This window comes from Oryzias melastigma, linkage group LG8 (genome assembly GCF_002922805.2).
Source record: "Oryzias melastigma strain HK-1 linkage group LG8, ASM292280v2, whole genome shotgun sequence".
Lineage (NCBI taxonomy): Eukaryota > Metazoa > Chordata > Actinopteri > Beloniformes > Adrianichthyidae > Oryzias > Oryzias melastigma.
Window position 1 is genome coordinate 2,118,058 of NC_050519.1, and position 24,902 is coordinate 2,142,959.

At 37.1% G+C, this 24,902-nt stretch overlaps 3 protein-coding genes across 8 annotated transcripts; 1 reads left to right on the forward strand and 2 right to left on the reverse strand.

Annotated features, from left to right (window-relative positions):
- Nucleotides 1-344: 344 nt before the first annotated feature.
- On the forward strand, nt 345-12,901 carry LOC112146588 (germ cell-specific gene 1-like protein). Its single transcript, XM_024272488.2, has 5 exons — nt 345-2,043; nt 3,392-3,439; nt 8,291-8,443; nt 10,790-10,901; nt 12,393-12,901. Exons 1-5 carry the CDS (start codon nt 1,740-1,742, stop codon nt 12,685-12,687), a joined length of 912 nt encoding a protein of 303 aa, XP_024128256.1. The 5' UTR covers nt 345-1,739; the 3' UTR covers nt 12,688-12,901.
- A 1,111-nt stretch (nt 12,902-14,012) lies between these two features.
- LOC112146587 (protein NATD1) lies at nt 14,013-15,111 on the reverse strand. Its single transcript, XM_024272487.2, has 3 exons — nt 14,894-15,111; nt 14,349-14,467; nt 14,013-14,277 (listed from the first exon to the last, which is right to left on the reverse strand). Exons 1-3 carry the CDS (start codon nt 15,042-15,044, stop codon nt 14,146-14,148), a joined length of 402 nt encoding a protein of 133 aa, XP_024128255.1. The 5' UTR covers nt 15,045-15,111; the 3' UTR covers nt 14,013-14,145.
- An 881-nt stretch (nt 15,112-15,992) lies between these two features.
- Nucleotides 15,993-23,589, reverse strand: dhrs7ca (dehydrogenase/reductase (SDR family) member 7Ca). 6 transcript variants are annotated; one of them, XM_024273094.2, is made up of 8 exons: nt 23,481-23,589; nt 21,919-22,146; nt 17,507-17,698; nt 17,326-17,438; nt 17,043-17,253; nt 16,883-16,975; nt 16,670-16,816; nt 15,993-16,597 (listed from the first exon to the last, which is right to left on the reverse strand). In XM_024273094.2, the coding sequence occupies exons 1-8, from the start codon at nt 23,572-23,574 to the stop codon at nt 16,392-16,394; spliced, it is 1,284 nt and encodes a 427-aa protein (XP_024128862.2). In that variant the 5' UTR covers nt 23,575-23,589; the 3' UTR covers nt 15,993-16,391. The 6 variants fall into 6 exon arrangements, with proteins under 6 accessions (XP_024128862.2, XP_036069001.1, XP_024128864.1 ...); XM_036213108.1 differs by having other exon boundaries at nt 17,326-17,684; XM_024273096.1 differs by lacking the exon at nt 23,481-23,589 and having other exon boundaries at nt 17,507-17,684; nt 21,919-22,017.
- Between the last annotated feature and the right edge of the window lie 1,313 nt (nt 23,590-24,902).

The following is a 24,902-nucleotide window of genomic DNA, read 5'->3' on the forward strand; positions in this document are numbered from 1 at the left end:
GGCGGAAATTGTCGGCCCCAAATGAGTTTGTTCACAGTTTCCATAGTTGCCCCACCTGTGTTTGCCTACTTTGACCCTGGGCAGTGACCCTGCTAATTTTGTCGGACTCTGGGCTGTCCGACAAAACTAGCTACGCTGTCCATCAGGCGGCCGGCTAGCATAGTGAGCCAGTCCACTGAGTTCCCACTTAGGCAAATGTGGGCAAACTTAGTTGAGGCCACTATGGAGACTATGAACAAACCCATTCGGGGCCCACATTTTCTGCCCACTTTTAAGCCATGTGGGGCCCCAAGTGGCCATGCTGGCTGGGGCCTCTCCAAAATTCCAACAGTGGGTTAGCCTGGTAGCACCATGTTTACAATGATCTTCCCCACTTCTCTTGGGTGTCTTTTTCCTGGGCGGGGGTGGGCGCCCCCTGCCATGCTTTCTCCTGGACCTCCCGCAGGGTGACCAGTGGTTGCCTGGAGCGTGGGGCGAGCTTCCCTTGGGGGCCCTGGCTTGTGCCTGGTGTTGAGGTGGGGGGATTCCCAGAACTCCTGCTCATTTGGGGCTGGGTTAGGACTCGCGCTGGGGCCCCCTTTCGCGGTGGGGGCTATTCTTCTGACTGGACTGGAGCTTGGACTCTCTGAACTCCTATATCTCCGTGATCCCTAAGGACAAGTTAACAAAAACAAAAGAAAAGTAAATGCTCAGCTTGTACGTAGAGCCCGAGAAGGGACTTAAAAACTTGTGTAGCAACACAGGAATGTGAGAGTTTTCAACGCAGAAGCCCAAAACATCCGTTTACAGGCGCTTCATAAACTTTTTGAAAGTGGTCACTTGCACTTATGTTGCTGCAGTCAGTGTGAACGTAGCTTTAATCCTCAGAGGAAATATCAAGTACAGATCGTTTTGGGATCCAAAATATTTGAATTATTGCAGAAGATGCACAACAACCTCTTCATAAGGATGTTTTTTGGCTCCATAGTTCACTCCTTTGGTTCTGAGATACATTTTGAGGGTTTTATCAACCTGAACCAAACAGAATCATGTTGTTGTTTTAAAGGATATTTATTTTTAGAGTCAGAAACGACAACATTTATAATAATTTAATATGTTTTTATGGCTAAATCATTCTCAAATATCCAAACTGTTTCTTTCTGGGTGCAGAATGGATCGTTCTAAATAGATGGTTGACCTTAAATATATTTGAGGGATTACGCTGTCTGTTTACCGTAGAGATGGAAGTGGCATTATAGGGAGGTGTTTATGACTTCTTCATCCGAGGCATGAAGCACTTGAGGAGATTTGACACACAAACACGCAAAGATCTTCGTCCAACCGGACGCGTTCTGTCATCCGTCTGCAGAGAATCAATCAGAGCAGCAAGAGCCTTGTTCTGGATTAAAATCTGATCTCGTGGTCTGCTCATAGGAAGCCTGGAGTAATTTGTCATTTGTAATGGATAATATTCCATGAAAAGATTTGTGAAAAGGGGCGGAGCGATGGAGAAACGTCCCACGGCGAGCAGCAGTGGCGCTCAATCGAAGACGAAGATGATGAAGACTGCCATGGGTTTCTGTGGAGGTGGAAGAACTGCAGAGGAACCGGCGGCAGAGCGCTCACGTCTCCCAGCTGAGGAGTCCCAACAAGATTATGCAGATTTGACATATCTGCTGGGAGGCAAAACACAGCGGCCGCATATCAAAAGCTGGGATTAGTTGCCTTTTCATTCCCTGTCCTCCGGCCCGGCCTCCACCATGGGGCTAGAGCGCGGGCGGCGGGCGTCCCTGGCCATCACCTTCAACTTCGTGGCGCTCACGTTCGCCGTGTCGGCGGTGACCACCAGCTACTGGTGCGAGGGGACCAGGAAGGTGGCCAAGCCCTTCTGCACGGGCCCCCCAGCCAAGGCCAAGCAGTGGTTCTGCATCCGCTTCAACAGCACCAACATGAACGACAGCCGGCAGGTGCAGTACATCTTTGAGACCGGCGAGGAGAAGTTCCTGCTGAAGAAGTTCCACGCCGGGATCTTCTTCACCTGCGAGCAGGCCTCCGACATGACAGGTAGGACGGGGAGGAGCTTAATGCTTTTGTGTAGAGTTTGAGATCACTTTGCGACAATCTGAGACGACATTTTTACTTGAAATTAATGTTTTTGGTGTCATTTTTATCAGAAATCACACCAAGAAAGAAAAATCATTAAAAAAACAAGAGAAACTAATGTTTAAATACAGGTGGAATGGCTGTCAGTCATGTAGGATCTGGTTAAAGTGAGATTTAAAAATGCTCTGAAACAAATAGATTGATTTGATGCATAGAAATCGACTGTTTCTGATTCTGGAATCAGGCAGGAAAGCTGCCAGATGAGAAACATTTCTGTCACGTTACATGAAAGCTGCTGCGCTCGCTCCCATAAGCTGCAGAAGAACACAAAATCTAAACACTTCAAAAATTACATCTTCACACAACTCCACAACAGTAACACAATTATTACTTGTATTATAACATCATTTTTACATTACAAATTCAGGATTAAATAATCTTTCTGCAGAATAAATCAAGAAAACAAATGAAATTACATGATATTAATAACATATTTGGTCCATTTCCTTGTCAAAAATGTTTAATTTCTTAAGTTTATGAAATAGAAACTTTTATTTCTTCTAAACAATTAAAGGATTGAATGTTTTCAGCAAAAATATTGATTTATATGTTAATGTTTATATATGTTTGCAATAAAAAATAGAATTAAATAAAATATTTTGGTGTAGTTTTAAACCTATATCCCATGAGTTCTAAAAATCGTTGTTTTTATTAATAAATACCAGATACTTTACACTATTTTTCCAATTTTAAAAGTTGTTACGACGTATTTTTTATGGTAACATGTCAGAAGAGCTTTGTGTTTTAAGGGGATCCAGATTTGATGTGATTATGTAATTATCTTCCCACAATCCTTTTGTTGCAATCTAAACCCAATCTCAGTTTTCAGGGAACTCTTTGATAATCTCATTTTTTAATCCTCACTTTAAGTATTACAGTTAAAAATAAGAATTAAACCAAAAACTGACATTTTATGGATGAAAATACTCAGATATGATGACTATCAGATCTTTAGTTACAGGTGTGATGGAGGAGAATCTGATGATGTCACTGAACATCTGATCAACTTCTGCAAACTATCAGTTCATCCAGGATTCATTTATGACGCTAAAATCTGAATATTCTTGTTCCTAATTTTCCATTAAATAAAATGATCACAAACCACTTTTATGCACATAAAACTACTTATATTTTCAATAAAAAAATATTTCAGTGAAGATGAGTTTTGTTATACCACGAACAACAGTCAGACGTTTGAGTGAAAACATTTCAAACACTGAACTCAACGGGTTTCCTGTTTGTTTTTCAGGCTACGACTGTCGAAGTTTTGCTGAAGTTGCTCCTGAGCATGAAAAAGGTTTGTGAGATCATTGCGTCATTCAAACACGGCAACAAAATGTTTAGAAACCCGTGAGTTTTTTAAGATGTTTAAAAAATTATTTAAAAAAAAACTGAGTTTAGGATAAATAGTTTGGACATCAAATATTGGGTTAAATCTATGCAGTTTTTATATTAAGAAAAACTTCCTCATGTTAAGTTTTTTGTAGCAATTTATAGTATAATATAATAATGATGATATAATGTTAGTGATTGCTAATAATTATATAATAAAAAGTATTACATAACATTTTTATGTAAAACTTACAATAAGAATAATAATTAATATTATTAATAATAATATTTATCATTTAATATTAATTATTGTTTAACAATTATAAACAACTAAATTGGTTAATTTTTGTTGTGTTATAATTGTTAACAACTGTTAATTCATGATTAATTAATCTTTAACAGCATTTAAAAACTGGTTTGTTTTTTATTTACATATTAAAGTACATCAAAGCAAAACTAAATTCAAAAGATATAAATAAAATGGTGACGTGTGACAGAAATCACTATAAAAGAAAAGCACAAAAGTTAAAAAAAATTAATTAAAAACCAAAAAAAAAATCTAAAGCCCAAAGCCATAACAAATGTAGCATAAAACTTCAAAATCAAACTATTTGTATAAAAAATTGATTAGTCAACAACTAACTATATATATACTTATACATTATATACTATATTGTATATAAAACCAGAAATCATTCAGTAAATGATCCATTCAGTGTGAGGAAGAACCAATCAGACGTCTGACTCCTCCCCCTCTGTTCAGACCTCTTTTTTAGCTTTTTGCTGGTCTGACTTGAACGTCATGTCTCAGCTGGTCTCACATGTTTGGGTCCGGTCAGAACCAGGACTTTTTTTCTCCACACTTTAAACTAAGATCCTCCAACGATGACAGCTGATGGATGCCAGCCCACACCATCACACTGCTGCCACCTGACAGTGTTTTTGCTGCCCTTGATCCAGAGTTCATGAGCAGAATCTGGACTGAGGGTTCGGTTTCTCCACGTCTTCAGGGTTCTGACACAGATCACATAGAACAGAAACATCTGGACAGAGTGTGTCTGTTCTGTAGCTTCTGGAGCTGAGCTACAGCCAAGCATGGTGGTGGAAGTATGGTGATGTGGGGTTGCTTGTTAATTGATTGAAGAGCGGATAGACGAGAAGGGGAGCAGGATTATGCTGCGTTCAGCCAGGATTTCAAGATTTAGATTTAGTTTTTATGATATTAAAAGGATCTTTGTCCTGAAAAATACATCGATTATGTTTAATTTCAAACTTGGAATGGAAGTCCTCAGACAAAAGATAGTTAACAACAGTAAACTACTAACCAGCAGGTTACGGAAAAAAATTGATTTTCTTTTCAAAAATAATATTATTATTAAAAATACATTTGAAACTGTGTTATGGATTTACTCTGCTTATTCATAAATGTATGATTTTTACCTGTTGAGGGTCCATCTCTTCGTTCACGCAGGACGCGCAAACTCTTGGTCTATAAAAAATCAATCTAAACTCACGTAAACCCTCCTTTTTGCGTTCACAGTGTGATGTAGCATTATCTACCATCATCGGTGTGATGTAGCATCAAGCTACCATCACCAGTGTGATGTAGCATCAAGCTAAAATCATCAGTTTGATGTAGCATTAAGCTACGATCATCGACGTGATGTAGCATTAAGCTACCATCATCAGTTTGATGTAGCATTAAGCTACGATCATCGACGTGATGTAGCATTAAGCTACCATCACCAGCGTGATGTAGCATTAAGCTACGATCACCAGCGTGATGTAGCATTAAGCTACCATCACCAGCGTGATGTAGCACCAAGCTACCATCACCAGCGTGATGTAGCATTAAGCTACCATCACCAGAGTGATGTAGCATTAAGCTACCATCACCAGCGTGATGTAGCATTAAGCTACGATCATCAGTTTGATGTAGCATCAAGCTACCATCACCAGCGTGATGTAGCATTAAGCTACCATCACCAGCGTGATGTAGCATTAAGCTACGATCATCGACGTGATGTAGCATTAAGCTACCATCATCAGTTTGATGTAGCATTAAGCTACGATTATCGACGTGATGTAGCATTAAGCTACCATCATCAGTTTGATGTAGCATTAAGCTACGATCATCGACGTGATGTAGCATTAAGCTACCATCACCAGCGTGATGTAGCATTAAGCTACGATCATCAGTTTGATGTAGCATCAAGCTACCATCACCAGCGTGATGTAGCATTAAGCTACGATCATTTGCGTGTTGTTAGTTCCATGCTTCAATGTACAGAGGAATCTGAGTTCTTGTGCCACAAACTGACTTTTGGCGCGGCGTTCTGGCTGCAGCGCGATTTGAGCTCCGCGGTGTGGCTCGTCCATAGTTCAACAATTTGAACTTTGGCGAGGATGACGTATTCCGTCAACCCATCAGGGACTCAGCTTTGAGCACGTGACTACCTCAATGACGAGGCTGGCAGAAGCTCCTCCCACATACGTCAGGTTTATGAAGACATTTTTTGGACAGGCAACAAACAATGAATTTGCCGCTCCTTCAAATCGAGGCGACCGACGCGAATCATGTTCAGTGTGAACACAGCTTAACGCTACGTTGAGATGGTGTTCACACTGGACCATCACTACCCGATACTCGTATATATCTGAGCTGGAAGAGGTTTGGTGTGAGAGGTCAACCGGTGCTAATCTGGTGAATCTCGCTCCAGACTTTCACCGCTTTATTCCGATATATGACAGACTTTGTGTCATAGAATTCCAACCAGACACAGTAAATAATTTCTCCTTCATGATCAATTTTTAAACAGTTTGCACTTATATGGATTGAAAGGAACTGAACCATTTATCACAAACAAATCTGAAGCTCTGATTGGTCAAAATGTGACCTGATTTAACCTGAGTCTTAACCTTAGGACACAGTCGCTATAAAAAGTTACACCATCACTTTTATCAGGTACTTTCATACCCAACAAAAGATATAAAATAGATTGAAATATGACATCACATGATAAATTAGAGTCATTTATTTTTAACTGGGTACATGTAACAAAATAGAAAATAAAAACATTGGAGGATCCTAAAAACATGCTGGAAAATTACGGAAAAATTACGAATTTGTAAACAAAGAAGTTCCTAAAATATATATATATAATGGTACTGGAGATTTGGCCTTTGGTCCGTCTGTTCCTGGGACATGTGAGACTTTACAGCAGCTCAGAAAAATCCATAATACTTTTGCTTGTGAAAAAATCCCCCGTCAGTGGTGCTGTAGGGGTTAAAAATCTTTGAATTTGGAAATAATACCTTAAAAAAGTCTTGAATTTTGATATCTGAGCCTTATAAATTATAATATTTGAAACTTCTCTGTTTCAAATTTCTTGTCCAAAATGTCATTTTTTAACCACGATTACTTTAGTCAAAGAATGGAAATAAACAACGGCAGAAAAAAATCATTATACTCCAATATGTTCAGATTAATCATTCAAAATCAAAATGAGAAACAGCACTGTCTGGAATTCCTCAAGGTTCTGTAATTGGGCCTGAACTCTTTATATTATTTATTAATGACAGTCATAAAATCTCAAAAACAGTGAATCTTCTGTTTTGCTGATGATACGACCGTTTAAAGTTCTGGAAATAATTTAGAATCAGTCGTTACAAACACGGAAAAGAAACTGGTGGTTTAATGCAAACAAATTAGTCTTAAATTTGGAAAAAAAAAAACTAAATGTATGATTTTTGGAACAAGAAATGATGGTGAAAATAGAAATATTAAAATTAAGGAAGTTGTTATTAAAATGTTTCTGACATCAAATTTGTAGGCGTGTTACTCAATAATGAACTACATATTGACTATATATTGTCCCATATTTTCTGTGGGGAAATGCTTCCAAATGCTACACTAATAGATTCAATTTACTACAAATGTACTCATGTGTTATATCGTTTCTGTTTCTTTATGGTGTGTTGGACCCTTTGTGGATCATGGTGACACGTGGGAGAAAGAATTAAATGAAATGAATGACGATCAGCAGTTTAATAAAAATAAAAGTGGGCAAAACCATCAAAGAACAGACCACAAAGAAGAAAATAAGAATCTACAGTTTTGATCATAAAATGGGAATAAAGGCAGAGAAATTAGTCTTAAAAAGTCTGAAATTGAACTTGAAGAAACTTGTAGGAATCCGGATTTATGCACATTTATATAGACTTTACATCGGACACGGTCACTTGAACTCATGTTTACGAGTTTGAATGCTGCTTCAGATGAACACAAGTGGTTATAAATACAAAAAAATAAATAAACCTTCAGTTTTTCTGAAGGAAAGATTAATTTTAGGTTCCTCTGGAGGTCACATCAGAAAAGGAAAAGATCCAGGGCTTTTTAACGGGTCGTATTCCTGCATCAGGACAGATGATTGTAGACGTTCATCACATGTTCCAGTGATGGAGATGAAGATCAGAGTGGAACTCTTCATCAGGGGTTGAGCAGATTCTGCAAAAATATTGATAAAAAAAGATATTTAATGAGAGTAAAATAAACATTTTCATTTTTTTGTAACTATATTTATTTATGTATTTTTAATTATTTTCATTATTTGATGATTCATTATTTTATATATATAGATAGATAGATAGATAGATAGATAGATAGATAGATAGATAGATAGATAGATAGATAGATAGATAGATAGATAGATAGATATTGTTTTATTTTATTTTTTATTTAAAAAACAACAAAAATAAACAGTATTGTCAAAGCTCTGCTGTTCTGCTGCTGTTACCTGCCCGTCCGTGTGGTCAGGTGTGCTCTGGCTGTGCGTGGTGGCGGAGAGCCTGTACCTCGGCCTGCTCTTCATCGGAGGCTGCATGATGATCCTGGAACAGTGTCCCTGCTTCAGCGTCATGAACAAGCTGAAGCTGAGTGCCTTCGCCGCCATGCTCACCGCCCTGTCAGGTATCTGCCCCGCCTCTTTCTGGCTGACTCTTCCTCACCAATGATGGCGAGGAGGAGGAGGCTGACTGCTCCGTGCCCGCTCGCCGCCTCAGAGGATTTGCTGGTTTGTGGACTAATCCGATTGGAACCAGGGCAGTGGTTTTGGGCCGTGCCAAAACCAGCGCCATCCCGCCACTCCCCCTGCCCCCCCCTGTTGTTAGAAGTTAATCCTGAGGACATCAGCTGGGCGGGGGGGCAGAACGCTCCGACAGCATCACTTTGGTTTAATACTTCTTCTCTGGCTTTTTAAGGAAATGTAATCTTGGTACATATATTAGCAGTAACAGAGACGCCATAAAAGCTGCTCTGTTGTGGTCATGTGACCTTTAAAAAACCAAATGAAAGCTTTTCTAAAAACAGTTTTTGGTCAAATAAATGTTTAAACTGTCACATTCTTTAACCCTTTAACACAGGAGTGTCAAACTCAATCATACAGGGGGCCAAAATCCAAAACACACCGTAGCTCACGGGACGAACAGGATAAATATTTATTTAACACTGAAAACTACATTTTTAAAACTTTAAAACCGTAACTTTTTAACACAATTATAAACTGTATATATAAGATTACCTGTGATAATGCTAGTGTGAATTCTGTAAGCTGAATTTGGTCACTGAAGATGCTGAAATTGATAGCTAGAAACACTGAAGCTGATAGCTAGCTAAAATGTTAGCTAAATGCGAAATTAGCCTAAAAAGCTAAAAAAAAAAAAAAAAAAATAGTTAAAATAGCATGTAGCTGAAAAAATAGCTAAATTTCAAAGTAGCCTAAAACAATCCTGAATCAGCCAAAATAGTGAGCATCCAAATATAAGCTAAACAATTGCCAAAAAAAACTTTTTAAAAAGCCTAAATTAGCCAAAACAGCTAGCATGTAGCTGAAATATTAGCCAAACTCCTAATTAGCCTAAAAAAATCTTAGTAAATGCCAAAACAGTCCAAAAGCTGCAGAATTATATTTTTTTTAAACTTTAAAACTGTAACTTTTTAAAATAATTATGAATACTAAAAAAACAAAAATATTATCCATCCATCCACTTTCCTGACCGCTTCGTCCCTTTCGGGGTCGCGGACAAAAATATTATTCCAGAATAAATCAACTTAAACATTAAATAACTTTTTAAAATATTTTACTCTCCATAAAAATGCATTTTGTCAAAATTATACTAGTTAAAAATAAGAGCAATATAACATCGGGCCATTTTTACAATAAAGTAAAATGATCTGGAGGGCCGGATCCGGCCCCCGGGCCTTGACTTTGACTCATGCTTTAACACCTGAGGTGTAGTCGGTGATGCTTAAACACAAAACCTTTAACATATTGTCTCATACTCGTTGAGCCGCTTTTCTCCTTCAGAATCTACTGTAATTATCGTGTTAATGGTTGAAAAGTTACAATAAATCAAAGAACATAAACACTGGAACTCTGGTCAAAGGTGTTGGAATAAAAATCATGAGTGCGAGAAATACAGAAAAAACTACTTTTTATTGAGAAAAAGTATAATGTTTAGCTTTCAGATTGAAGTGAGAAATTGTGAGGAAACGGCGTGGAGGTCCGTTCACTTCCATACGGAAAATGTCTTGTTAAGTTGCTCCGCCCCCTAAATCCTGGCCAATGACCAAAGAGCTCTGTAGTCATGTGGTTTTGTTTACAAGCTTTGGTCCTAAACAGAAACGTCCGGTTTACATCAGTCTGAATACAGACCAAACATGACTCAGCTGTTTACCTTCAGCTCCAAACAAATCAACTCAATTCAGTCGCCATTTTTACATGATACGGACACGCCATCAGTAACTCATGATTGGTCCAAGTCGGTCTGAGTCTGAGTTTCTATAGCAACCACTCTCACCAATCAGGAGTGAGCTTATGGAAAAGCCACACCCCTACCACTTGAAATCAGACAATCACATTTTTTGACCGTTGGTTTTGGGGACCGGCAGGCTCCGCCTACTTTCACTGAGGCATCTGATTGGTCAGTTTATAGCTAGAACTATAGAAAAAATATAATTAAAATAAACTGAGGATTATTACGAACAGGTTACAAAGTATTAGAGTAAGAATGGTTGTTCTGACCAATAGAATGACGGAGTAACAGCTGTTTATTTCTCTAATTATGGGATTTCTTTGGCTTCTTGGAGCCACTTCCTGTTTGGAACGCCAGGGTGCTGATATAAACATAAATATTGAATATAAACACATAATTATATTTTTAAATGAACTCCACAATCATTTGAAATTTAAAAGTTAAACTTTGTGACTAAATGTGGATCCATTCTGAATAAATCTGGTACGGTTCTGTCTTTCAGGCCTCTGTGGGATGGTGGCCCACATGATGTTTACCACAGCATTTCATCTGGCCGTTTCTTTGGGTCCGGTAGACTGGAGGCCCAAAACCTGGGACTACAGCTGGTCGTACGCGTAAGAACCCCACGGATGCTGTGAAGTCTGACGTATCAAACACGGAAATAGACTCACCCTGATGTGCTTGTGTACTTCAATATTTGAGCATGACTTTGGATTTATGCGTTTGTATTCTTACAATGCATTTGTGCATAAGTACAAAAATTATTGAATAAAAATACAAAACTAAATACAATTTACACATTAAAATTACAACAGCTTGAAACTAAATTACACATAAATCTTTAAAAGATACGCACAAATCACCTGTTATGCACACACAAAACTACATTTACACACAAATCTGATGTGAGACTGTTTTCACAGAGTTTGTGATGCGTTTAAATGCTGCTAGAATGATGGGTCATCAGAGTTTTCTTTTTAGCTGCTTTGAACTTGATATTTTCTCACTTTCTTAAACAGAAGATTGACACGAAAAAGTCTAAATAAGCTAATTTTAAAACACTTATTCCTTTAAAAAAAACATTTTTAGAACTGGTTACCTAGAAAAAAAGAATCGGTAAAATAAATACATAAATAAATAAAATGTGTTTTTTCTGTCTTAAAGGATTTTTAAAGGTTTTCTTAAAGGAGTTGTAATGCTCTGCTCTTTTTAGGACTAAATTAAAACAAAATAATTAAGAATAATAAAGATAGATAAATAACATAAAATTTAATTTAAAAAAAAATAAGTAAAGTAAAATAAAATAAAACAAAATAAAATGGAAGGACATTAAATTAAATTAAACAAATTAATTTACTTAAATAAAATAATTAAAATAAAACTAAATACATTTAATGATACAAAATAAAACAAATTCAAATAAAATTAAATAAAATAAATTAAATTAGAATAAATTAAATTAATTAATATATTTTTTTAATTAAATTAAACAAAACAAAATAAGTTAAAATAAACTTTAATCAAAATAAAACAAAATTAAGTTATATTAAAATTAAATTAAACAAAATAAATGAAATTAAAAAATAACTAAAATAAATGAAATTAAACAAAATAAAACTAAAATAAAATAAAACAAAATTAAATTAATTTAAATAACTTAGCCATAATAGATGTACTCCTCCACTAAATATAAATATTATGTCCTAATATTATTATTTTTTTAAGAGAAAAAATGTTCTACACTTTAAACTAAGTAACTTCACACATTTTTCTTCTCAAATGTGTTTTTTTAGCTACAGTCTATCATTATTTCTAGACCATAATCCTGTTAAAGGAAGACAAGAATTACACATTTAAAGATAAATTTGTTTTAAAATGCAAATTTAAATTGTAAATAAGCAAGAAAACTGACCATTCACGAATAAAAGTTGTTAAAAAGTAAAGCAGATAAGAAAATTTGAGATTTAAGATCAAACAATTCAACAAGATGTTTAAGATTTATCGTCCTAAAATAAGTCACTTTAGGGAAAAATTGGTTCATATTTCCTTACAGAATCAGTGAAATACTTGAAATAGTTTTTCCTCATTGTGTCCTTTCCTCTCAGCTTAGCGTGGTGCTCCTTCGGAACCTGCATGGGCTCTGCGGTGACGGCGCTCAACAGGTACACCAAGACTATCATCGAGTTCAAATACAAGCGGCGGAACATAGAGAAGAACCTGATGGTCAAGGAGAAGATGATGGAGCTGGAGCTCCCGGATCAGATGTGGGACATGTACTTGACGGCCGTGGCAGAGACGCCGCCTGAACTACTGATCAACGGCCACAAACCGACCACGGGGGAGCCGTACGAGGACGAGGAGGAGCGAGAAGCCGAACCACACGGAGAGGCGTACTGCTGAAGACCATCGCCGCTCTGGATTTAACTTTGGGTTCCAAACTTTTCAGAACTAGAACATTTTTTTGTTTGAAGTCTGACTCGTACCTGAAGAACTGGATCTATAGTCTCTGTTCAAATCTCTTTGATTTTGGAGTTCAGAGGAGCGTGTCTTCAGCATTTCAAATTTATGATGCAAATGAAGCGACTAAAATCAGTAAACTCTCAGAGAAGATCAATCACTGAACTGTGACTGAAGTTCATTTACAATTAAAATGCAAAAAAGCTACGAGGAATAAAAAAGATGAAATAAAGTAACTTATTCACAAACTAACTGTGGTTTAGAGGTTGGATTTTCTGCAAAAAGCTCCTTTTCTCTGCAACAGAATCAGTTGATTGCGTAAATGTTGAAGAGTTACGGGAGTCATAGTCAGAATTTAGTGTTGTAAAAGTTTGCCGGGCGACCCAACTCCGCTTTGGAGGGGGTCACAGGAGCTGCTTGGGCCAAACACCAGTCATTTTTTGTTATTAAAGGGTAACCAAACCCTAAATCAACTTCTGTTGACTTCTATAAATGAGGCTTTAAAAGTTCTGTCTGTTGGTCATTGTCAATTTTTTTGATAAATTAAAATAAACTTGTTAAATTCTTGAAAATACAGTCAAAAACCGTCTGCGTGCTGCCCCCTAAAGGTTGAGTCTAGGTATTACAGTTGAATTTTGTGATTGATCAAACCATTTAAGTCACACGTCATGATCTGCAGCTCCAGTAATGATAGCAATTTTGTTCCCAAGCCTCTGACTGGACTGGATGAGGTGGGTGGAGTCAGCCTTCCCTGTTTGGTTACCCTTTAAATCTTGAAGACTCTGGACCATATTTCATTAATTTGATGTTTCATAAATACGACAGAAGATGTAAAACGAAGATGATTTTTTCTTAATTGGTAAATATATCAGACTATCATCAGTATAGCAGTGAGAAGATGGAGCTTAGAGGACGGAGATACAGGGAAAACAACACAAGTCTTGAAATGGAGCCCTGTTGAACCCCAAACAAGACGAAGATTTTCTTTTATAATCTGATGTAAAATCTGTCTTGACTTGTGTATTTGTACTTCCTATTTTAGATTTAAAAACATTTTAGTGATTTCTATCACCTAATTAAACCAATTTTAAATCAATTTTCCTGTAAAACCTCTCAAAACACTTTAGCTCTTCATTCAGACGAGTAGCTAAGATTCAAATTTTCTGTAATTGTTTCATTTTCTTTTAAATCCTTCCTATTTGAGTGGATTCCCAATGATACATAAATAATTTAATGATGAATACACATTTAATATTGAATACACAATGTCTTATTGAAAAATAATTTATTAGGTTTATATAAAAATCACTATGAAAAATTGTCTTTTTACAATTAAATAAAGAAATTCTAATAGAAACAGTTAAATTAAGTTGAAATCACATTCTAAAGTCCGTCTTTGGTTCAGTTTTGAATTGTGTAAGCGATGACGCGGTCCTTGTAGAGCTCCTCGGGATGCTCCTCGATGTATTTCTTGATGTACCAACAGGAGATCCGAGCCTTCAGGTCTTCTTTCACCAGGAAGTCCATGGCAGCCTGCAGGAGAAGCACGGACTTGTTGATGATTCCAGGCTGCAGGGTTTGACCTGAAGGCCTGACAGCCTCACCTGAGACAGCACAGCTGCAGCACCTTGACCTCTGATGGTCTCAGGAACGAAGGTGGACATCAGGTCCACCTCCTTCTCTCCGGTGAACTTGTAGAGCAGAACTGCGACCTCTTCAGAGTCTGAGGAAGAAGATTCAGGTGAGACACGTGAAGCTGCAGGGATTTGACTTCATTTGGATTCATAAAAACGTCCAAAATACCACAAATTGGGTCTGATTTCTGGATATTATGGCGCCGAATGATGAGTTAGTTTGTCTCTGTGCTCTATGGGCACGTGTCATGGACGTGAGTGCGAATGGAGGACTTCCGGTCAGCAATTCCGCAGAAAATTAGTTTTTTTACATTAGGTTTTGCGGCGCGGTCCCTTTTTTATTTTATTATTTCTTCTATTTCCAATCGTTTATATGCTGTTTATATTTTGCTGTATAATTTATATAGTATGATTTAAAAATAAAAAAAATATTTTAATTTTCCTAAAAGTTCGTTCCAGCAGGCCGCAGCTGAGCCACGGACTCTCTTAGCAAATCGTCCTGGGCATGAGTTTACCTGTCCCGGCGCTTGGCACGAGGGTGAATCGGTGTCCGTGCGGGTCATGTTGGACCTGAAACCTGCTGCCGATGGAAGAACAGAAGGCTGCCTGACAGAACCTCACCTGGCGAGGTAAGGCACGCAGTCTGGAGGTCAGCTTAAAGGCCATTTACCGCAATAGGAATGTTTGGGACAAGCGGGTATTTCCTAATGTGTCCGCTAGAGGGCGACAAATAACCAAACAAAACAGCACAGGACTCCGCCGTCAGGTACGGAAAACAAACTGTGCCAAACTTAATCAAAGGCAAAGAAGTAAACTCTACAGTCCTAATATTTAATGATTTTCTTTTTAATGCATTGAATAAAGTCTTCAGAAATTTTGTCATGATTTTGTGTAAATTAATCAACATAAATATTCAATAAAAATGTTCTTCAAAGTTGTATTTTATTTATTTATTTATTTATTAACCTTTATTTTACCAGGAGGATCAATTGAGAACAAATTCTCATTTACAATGATGACCTGGCATTATTAAATAATCTTAGTACACATATAAACACACATACATATATGTATTTATTTTAAGTACATTGTAAAATGTTGCCTGGTAACAACAACATTTCTCATATTTAATAAAGAAAAGTTGGATTTGTCTTTAGTCTTTTTTGTTGCTCTGAAAGGATCAACAGTGTTAATACAAATAAAAGTTTTCATGGTAGTATTTTTAAATATAAATTATTAACATTCTTGCTAACATTAACCTTAAAAAATCATTAAAATGAAATGTAACAAGATCCCTTAAAACTTGTGGTTTTTCAGATTTAAACTGAAATATCTTTTTCCATTAACTACATGTTGATGCACACTTTGTTTTGAGGAGATAAAATGATTTAAAATCAGGTTGGAGGTTGTTTAGAAAATGTTGTTAATTAGAATTATTAAAAAAGAAAAATTAAAAAAAGAGCACAGTGGCAAACATTTACATTAAGAATTCTAATTCTTTTTTAACAAAACTAACTGTGTCTAAAGTCTCTGTAATCTATATTACCAACAAAATGTAAATAAATATGAATTTTGCTTCTTGAAACATTTCAATGTGTAAAAATAACAGCAAAATACTTTTGATAAATCTTTATTTGCATTATTTTTGTGTTAATCAGAACATGAACATGAAAAGTTGCAGAAGTCCTTAGAAAATGTCAGATGTTTAGGTAAAGAATCAGAATCTGCTTCTTCATTTGGATCCAAACGGAGGAGATAAACCTAAACTTATCACAGCAATTCATAAAGACAAAAACAGAAACGTGAATTCCAGCTAAATCTGGCCTAACATCACAAAAGCAAACAAACCTGAAGATCTGTTGTAGATTGGAGACACCTAAACAGAAAATGAGGCTAATGTACTCCCTAATTTGGCACAGAATTTAAATTACTGCTTAAAGAAAACTGTTCTTCAGACGTCGTCACATATCTGTGACATTGGTTGTAAAGCCGGACCCGATCGAAGCAGCAGCTTCAGTTCTGTTCAGGAGCAGCAGAGTCATTCACTCCCGCCGCCATCACGGAGAAGAAAACGCCGGGGAAGAAGCAGCGAGCGTAGACGGCCAGCTTGGGCAGGGAAGGCGCCATCAGGATCTCCTTCTTCTTGTTGCTCAAAGTCTTGATGATCTCCGCCGTGGCCTCGTCCGGAGAAACGCCGAGAGGCTTTTTGGTGAACAACACTGCAGAGAGAAGCAGCACTAAAGGTTTGTTTGTTTTTGAGGGTTCTGCCTGTTTTTTGGGGTCGTACTCACGGGACATGAAGGATTTGGGCGGTTTGGTTTGGGAGGCCGAGCGGCTGATGAAGGTGTGGTTGATGGTGCTGACGGAGATGCCGTACTCCTCCACCTCTGCTCTCAGACAGTCAAAGAAAGCCTGAACGGCGTGTTTGGAGGCGGCGTCTGGAAGACAATCCTCTGGTTATTCACCGAACCCGCACAGAGAGAATGGAAAACCCCGTGACTCACAGGCTGTTCTGAAAGGCACCGCGAGCTTCCCTTGGATGCTGTTGACCAGAATCAGGTGACCGCTTCTCCTGGAGATCATGGAGGGCAGCACACCTGGAGCAGAAGCACCGTGACTTATCTCCGCCCCCGTGAAGCAGCCCTCACCTGTTCCAGTCATCACCTTTAGCCAGCGTGATGGGCCCAAAGTAGTTGTTGTCCATGAGGAGTTTGTCCGTCTCCAGAGTCAGCGTCTGCGCAGGAGCTTTGACCTTCATGCTGCTGTTGAAGATGAGGATGTCCAGGCAGCCAAAGCACTCCAGAACCTCGGAGACGGCCTCGGCCGTGCCGTCCACGTCCCCGAAGTCCAGCAGCACCAGCTTGGGGGGAAACGTCTGAGCGAAACGTCACTTTAATGAACGTCTCCGGAAACCAGATTACCAGATTCATAGATGAAATCTACTGACCAGCGTGGGATCGGAGGCGCTCGCCAACTCATCCGAAAGCTCTTCCAGCTTCTCCCAGCTCTTCCCACAGAGGACCAGCCTGGCTCCTCCTCTGTGGAACACGCCTGCACACTCTGTGGAAGCGACAGACTGAAACCCAGCGACGGCGCCGAAGGAATCTGCTCCTGAAACAAGCGCCCACCTTTTCCCAGCTCGGACAACGCGTCCGTTATTATCACCACTTTGTTGCGCACAGACGTTTTGGACAGCAGAGCTAGAACCGCCCCGTAGAGGTAGAAGACGCCGGCGGTCAGCACCACCACGCACGGCACCAGGAGCACGGTGGTGGCCCACGACAGATTCATGTCCTGCTGGAGGATCTGGAGATGTTGGACTTGATCAGAAACAGATAAAGTTGGTGATAATGTTAGTAAAATGTTGAGCAGCAGGTCCTGCTACACAAAAGAACTGGACTCTTCCTCATCGTCCAAATGATGTTTTTACTTCATTTAATTATGAATTGATCTGTAATTACACTGTCAAACACTAGATGGTGCTATAAGCTCTTTTGCTGTAGCAGGAGCTGTTGCGACATGCTAACACTAAAGCAGCAGACCTAGCTAGTCTTAGGATGGGTATGGAAACTCAATGATGCTACCAGTACTAGGGATGCCACAATTCCTGGTTAAAAACCAAACTGGATGTTAAACCGAATCACGGGGAAAGTGAATCGTTGCGTCCCGACTGCAAGCCAGTTTGTCTGTGCTGAGATTGTGAAACAACTGTGGTAAATTTAAGAAGGATTTATTAGTTTTATTACATGAAACCAGGTTTAGTAAAGTGTTTTCTATTTTTTTTGTTTTTGTTTTTGTTTTGAAACACAAATCACATATTGAACTTAATCAAAACTGTGACCCAAAAACTGAGCCCCGGTTAAAGTGAATCGTTGGATCCATAAATGGTACAGTTTTAAAAACATAGTGCAATATGTGCAAACTGTATATAGCAAAAGTGTTACACAGCCTTCAGGCACGGGCACCAGATCAAATCCAAATGTTACCAGTCACTACCTGATTTGTAGCGTCTACCCGATCGATCCCTGCACCAGGCCCGGTCCCGGGCTGCGTTGTGCCCTAGACAATAAACAAATTTGGTTCCCTTGCAGGGTCTGAGATTCAGACATTACAGCTGGGGCTCTCTTTGTTTAAAAGTAAACATGCTAACTGACTGCGGTACCGCTCAGCCAATATTCAAGAGGAAAGTAGGGGGATTTCAACAGTTAAAGGTGTTGGGGGGGGGGGGGCACCAGATCACCTGTTAAATACGTTTTTTTCTACCAAAATGCAGGGGGAGAGAATTTCTGTGCCACTTTATATAAGTGAAACAGATAAACTTCTGCTTTCCTCTTTCTTTTTTCCCCCTTTGAAGAAGCACTAACAGCAGCAACACCTCGCCCCCCCCCCTCTCCTCCCCCCAACCCACCATAGACAGCAGCAGTGACAGGATGGGTGGGCCGCTGCACTGCAGAGTTATTGATCACACTTTTAAGTGATTAGTTATTAAAGTTCTTAATTTATTTTTTATTTTTTAATGAAATGTGTGGTGTGTCAAATTGTTAAAAAAAAAGGAACATAAAAGAAAAAATAATAATATATAATCGTGATTTAGCGCCCCCCTGCAGCAGATGACGAACTAGGCGGCTGCCTAGGTTTCCTAAGCCCATTGCCGGCTCTGCTCTGATCTTACGTCACGTCCTCTTGTTTCCAACATTGCGACGGTGAATTAATTAGAATTAAATTTCCTCCCTTTAATTTGTAGATTTTATAGAACATCTGTTGTTCCAAGATTGTAATTAATGAATAAATCATAAATTAGGTGAACTGCCATCCAACAAAACATAAGAAGAAGAAAACATTTGTATATGTATGGTATGGATTGGGTAGACCCAGCCTTGCGTTCCGATTTTGCACATTTACAAAATGGATCATGCAGACCTGATCTGTAACATTGTTTTTTTTTTGTTTTGTTTTTTTGGCAATATTAAAATAAATGTTTTATCATAAGAATTTTAAGAGGTTTTTATAGTTATTAACATCCAAAGACAAACTCTGACCCTGAAATGCTGAAACGAGAGTAGACACATTTTTGCGCATGCGGTGACCGATCGGGTAGCTGTTACAGATCCGGTAGCGACAGTACTCATTGTTACTGCTAAAGTTAGCATGTGAACATTTTCTGAAAATGTTCAAATACTCTGTAAACCAAAAAATTAAAAACCAAATGAGCAGTTGGGATGACCTAAACAGCAAAGTTCCCTCAAAATTGAATGAGACGGATTCTGCTTTACATTTATTTACTGTCGACTCATTTGTCTGCAGTGAAGTTATCCTTTTTGCTTTAAGATTGATTTAAAACTAACAGGTATTAAATGTTGCTACAAAAACTTAAATAAATCCTTGGAAAGATATTTTATTCTTTCTCACTTGGTTGATGTTTTTTAGGGTTCAGGCAGGAACTGTCTGCTCTGATTGGTGTTAGAAAGTTTATTTTTCCTAATTTTGTACAAAATCTTTAAAGTGATTTTGTCCCCAAAATTTATTCTTCAGGGTAAGAAAAAGATATGAAACACAAACAAACTGGGACTGAAGATATTGACATGAATGATGGTGAGTCAGCAGATTGACGTGTTAAAGTGGGTTTGGGGGTAAACTCTGTTACAGGAGAACTGATGGTTCTGTTGATGCAGATGAGATGATGAACGTCGTCTAGACTCTAATGAATGAACTTCATACCCGGAGGTTCTCCGCCTTTGACATATTGGAATCCATCTCAACCTCTACACCCATTTTCCTGTCTAACTATGTAAGTGGATCTGAAAACAGATGAAGAAATCATGTACAACCATAGTTGTACAACAGTTTTATGAAATAAAAAACAAAAGATGAATAAAATATGAAAATTGATAATCTAATAATTACTGTAAAGTTTCTGTTCTTGTTCAACAACACTGACCGGGAATATGAGAAACCTTAAAATAATGACACAAATATAATATTAATATATCTTAAATTGATTTCTACATTCAGTTCTTCATCATCAAACTATATCTTGGAATTTTCTTCAGAAAATCCCAGATTCTCTCACCACATGTGGGCGTGTCCAGGTCAGGACTTACTTTGATCATCTTCTTTGAGAGTGGACCACCAAACAAACAAACAAACAAACAGTCCAAGTACAGAATTCCCTCGTTACAATACAGTTCATCTTTCATTGTCTCACTGTTGTGGAGAATGTTTTAAGCTAATCTTGGACGTGTCTTAGGTTCTTGAGACAACAACGAAACTACAATGAGACAACAACAAAACTACAATGAGACAACAACGAAACTACAATGAGACAACAACGAAACTACAATGAGACAACAAGACAACAATAAAACAAGACAACAGCAACACAGCAAAACAAGACCAATGAGACAACAAAGAAACTACATTGAAACAACAACAAAACTACAACGAGACAACAAGACAACACTGAAAAAACAATAAGACAACAGCAAAAAATGAGACAACAATGAGCAAGACAGCAGTTAGACAACGAAACAAAAACACAACAATGTAACAAAAACTAGACAGCAACGAGACAACAATTAAAAACGATAATGAGGCATCAATAAACAACAACAAGACAACTTTGAAACTACAATCAGACAACAACGAAAATACAATGAGACAAAAATAAACAAGACAACAACGAAACAACAAGACAACAATGTAACAAAACCAAACAGCAACAAGAAAAACAATAAAATCAATAACGAGACATCAATAAACAACAAGACAACTTTGAAACAAATACTAGACACAATAACAGGATGACCACGAAGCAACAAGACAACAATGAAACAGCAACAAGACAGCAGTGAGACAACAACAAAACAACGACACAATGAGATAACCATAAAACAACTAGACTCCAGTGAAACAACAAAAAACAACAATAGCACAACAACAGAAATGAGACAACAATGAAACAACAAGACAACAACCAGAGAACAGTGAGACAACAACAAGACACAACTAAGACACCACTGAGATGACAATGAGACAGCAATGTGACAACAAGATGAGCACAAAAAGAAAACAATTAGACAAAAACATAGATGAGTCAACAAACCACGACAGACAGACAACGCAGCAGCAAGAAGACTCACAAATATCCCAGACACAAAATCCACCCAGACAAATTTGAGAACACAATTAGAATCAACACAAACACTAGATAATAACTGAAGAACAAAGTGTGTTGAGTTCAACATTTTCACAAAGCAGTTGTGAATCCAAAGTCAAGCTTTTGGTTTAAGTTTACCAGCTTCAGGAAGAAGTTTCCAAAAATAAAGTGCCCTGAAATAGAAGCAGCTCTCAGTGTCTCAGAGACACAAAGTTCCACTTCATGATCCGGAGATAAAAGTTCTTCATTCTCTGAGTGGAGAATGAATCCAATCCTCACTCTCACCCTTCACTTTTGGCCATTCAAGGATTTGTGGAGAATTCCAGAGAACGGGTCTTTACTGACTGATGGATCAGAAGAATCAAACCAGCAGCCGTCACTTACTGCGTTCCAGTTTCTGCAGGTTTGACTTGAGTCGTGTCCTGAGCTGAGCAGACAGCAGAGCTCCTCCAGCAGGACAGCAGGTCGACCCGCCGCAGCAATACTCTGGGATTTGAGCTCTTTTAATAGCAGCACAGCTGAGTTGGTTATTTTCCACCCATGTTGTCAACATGGAATGTCCAGGGTGACAAGCCTGGAAGAGAAGGAGCTTCCATCGGCTCCAGCGCCGCGCTGGTTAAAATCACACAAACAAACACATTTTTATGTTTTAGTTTGAGCTCAGAATGAAAGCTGTGGAGAAAAATATCCATTCATGTGTCCTTGTGTTTTCACCAACATCCTCTAGAACTGAAGCAAGTGAAAGGCTTAACCCCATGGTGTTGCCATGGCAACCATGCAAAGGTCAATGGAGCTGTCCCGAATTAAAAATATAGGTAAAGTTTAAATACATATATATATAAATGGTGAGATTGTGAGGAAATTCCTTGTTTAACTTGCTGTAAGTTTAAACCTTTTTTGATTAGCGTCATCCAAACATGTCAAACATTTTAAAGGATTCTCATTTTTCAGACATTCCATTTAGTGCTCACCAAAATAAAAGCTTCTCTCAAGGTGACGACTATTTGTTGTTTAGTAATGTCCTAATAATAAAAATAAGAAGAATGAAAATATCAGTTTTAGTTTATTGAAAAATTGAATTTATTAGCAAATTCATGAAAATCAATAAACGCAATAATCATTTTAAGACAAGATGGTGACTGGAGAAATCTAAAGGTTTTGTTTTTAATTGTTTTTGTTTGTATCAAAACTTTCATTGAATTATTTAATCGTCTTTATTTTGCAAGACAATTAAATTGAAAATAATTCATATTATTTATTATTTATCATTATTATTATGTATCTGTACTTTTTAAACTAACTTTTAATTATTTTCTCTTTTTTGTAATTACTTATGCTGCATTTTTATCAACATTATTATTTTTTTTTATAAATTTATATATTTACTCTTAAAAGTTATTATAGATTTCTCACTGTATTAAAAATATTATTTTTGGCTGATTCAGTGTTAATTGGAAATGTAAATTTAAAGTGTCATCTGCATTTTTATGGTCAGGATACATGTATGTAACATGTTGGGCGTGTTGTGTTCATGTTATAGATTGAACAAAAGAATGTTCGCTAGCGCAGCTAGCAGGACAATAAAGTGGAAAACAAAAGTAAGAAGCTGGAAGACGCTCATAAACAATTATATAAATATCACCTTGTCAGCATTTTAAATGGATACAAGTGTCATCAAATGCAACACTGTGATAAATATTAACTCATTGAGTACACATTTGCAGTAAAAACCCTGAAGTATTTTACTACTAATTTAGCATACTGACTGTACTTATGAAGACGTCCTTTCTGAGCACAATTTTTATTTCTATTTTGTAAGGAATTAACATTTTATGTTAATTTTAATATTTATTATTTATTTCTCAAAAATGATATTTTCTGCTGTATATAACGTTTTATAAGCAAACATATTAATGTTACAGTCTAATAGAAGCTTTTCTGAAAACCTTTGATGAGTTTGGTTTGCAGCATCCAGCGACCCGACAGTCGGACAGAACCATTCGGACCTCTCTTCTTGAGGTTGCTTAGCAACAGCGACATCTCCGATAAAGCTAAAGGAGGTTTTCTTTAGCTTTTTCTGACCAAGAGTTGAAAGTTTGAACTAAAAATGTTACTGTAACTGATAGAAAACCATAAAGAAATTTTTTTGACAAACGTCAGATTTAAATAAGATGTTTTATAAAGCCTTGGAGAGAAATTAAATATAAAGAATGTAAAATTTGTAAAATTCTTTACAACTCTGGTTTATTTATTTATTTTTTAAAGCCTTTGTTTTAAAGTCACGAAAGATTTAAAAAAATCACACAATTTGATGGTGGAGCAGAATATCTTACATTTTACAGATGAAATAAAGTGTAAAATGTTTTCATATTTTATACTGCATCTCCACTTCCTGTTTTTCATTGTAAATCAAACAAAAATGTCAATTTTTTGCAGGTAAAATAAAAATGGCAGTTCAAGAAAGTTTTAGTTTCTTGTTAAGAAAGCAAACTGGGCTTTTAAAGATAATTTCTCTTATGTACTGTTTGGTTCTGTGAAATAAACTGTATGAAGTCGGAGTTTTCATTTATCGAAATATATTTATCTGCTGAAACATTGGTTCCAAGAAAAACCAGAAACCACAAACTTTTATTTATCTTTAAACTTTTTATTTATTTAGTTATTTTTTTATTGCTAAAAATGTGAGAATCCTGCATGTTGTTCAGAGTTTTGTTGAATTTTTTGTTTACTTTTTCCTAGTGATCATTTGAAGCATAAGCAGAAGGACCTGGAAAGTCATGGAAATGATCACAGCATATCTATTTAACCTGTACAGATAAATATTTTGTGCATCTGTTTCTCATAAACTTGTATTGTTGTGGATTTTAATTGTGCAAATATTTGTTCTCAGACACTACATTTATACTTTTTCTATTATTTGACATTAGGTTTGATTAAAATATGTAAAGTTGATTTGATAAGTCAAATTAACAGCTTTAATAATGTGATTTTCCAGAAATTACACCAGTGAAAAATAATTTTTGCCTGAAGAGTTTTATTACAAAATCCGTGGAGCTCTACATCCTGCTAACAGAGGATGGTAATTTATTTTGAAGGTGTTCGCAGGAAGTGCTGCCGCAAATATGATTTTTGAGCGCACAACATCAACAAATCCTTTTTAATTTTTCAAAAAGCTTACGTTTAACTTGTTCTTTTTTCTTTGTTGGTGTTTAAAGTTTTCTTTAGAATAACCCTAATACATAATTAATTAATAAATAAGTCGATTAAATTCAAAGCTTTCTTCAAAGTTTAAGCTTTGAGTATTCAAGCTTTAATGTAATCACCACACTTTAAATAGCAGTTAAGTAAAACTAATCAAAACATTCCCC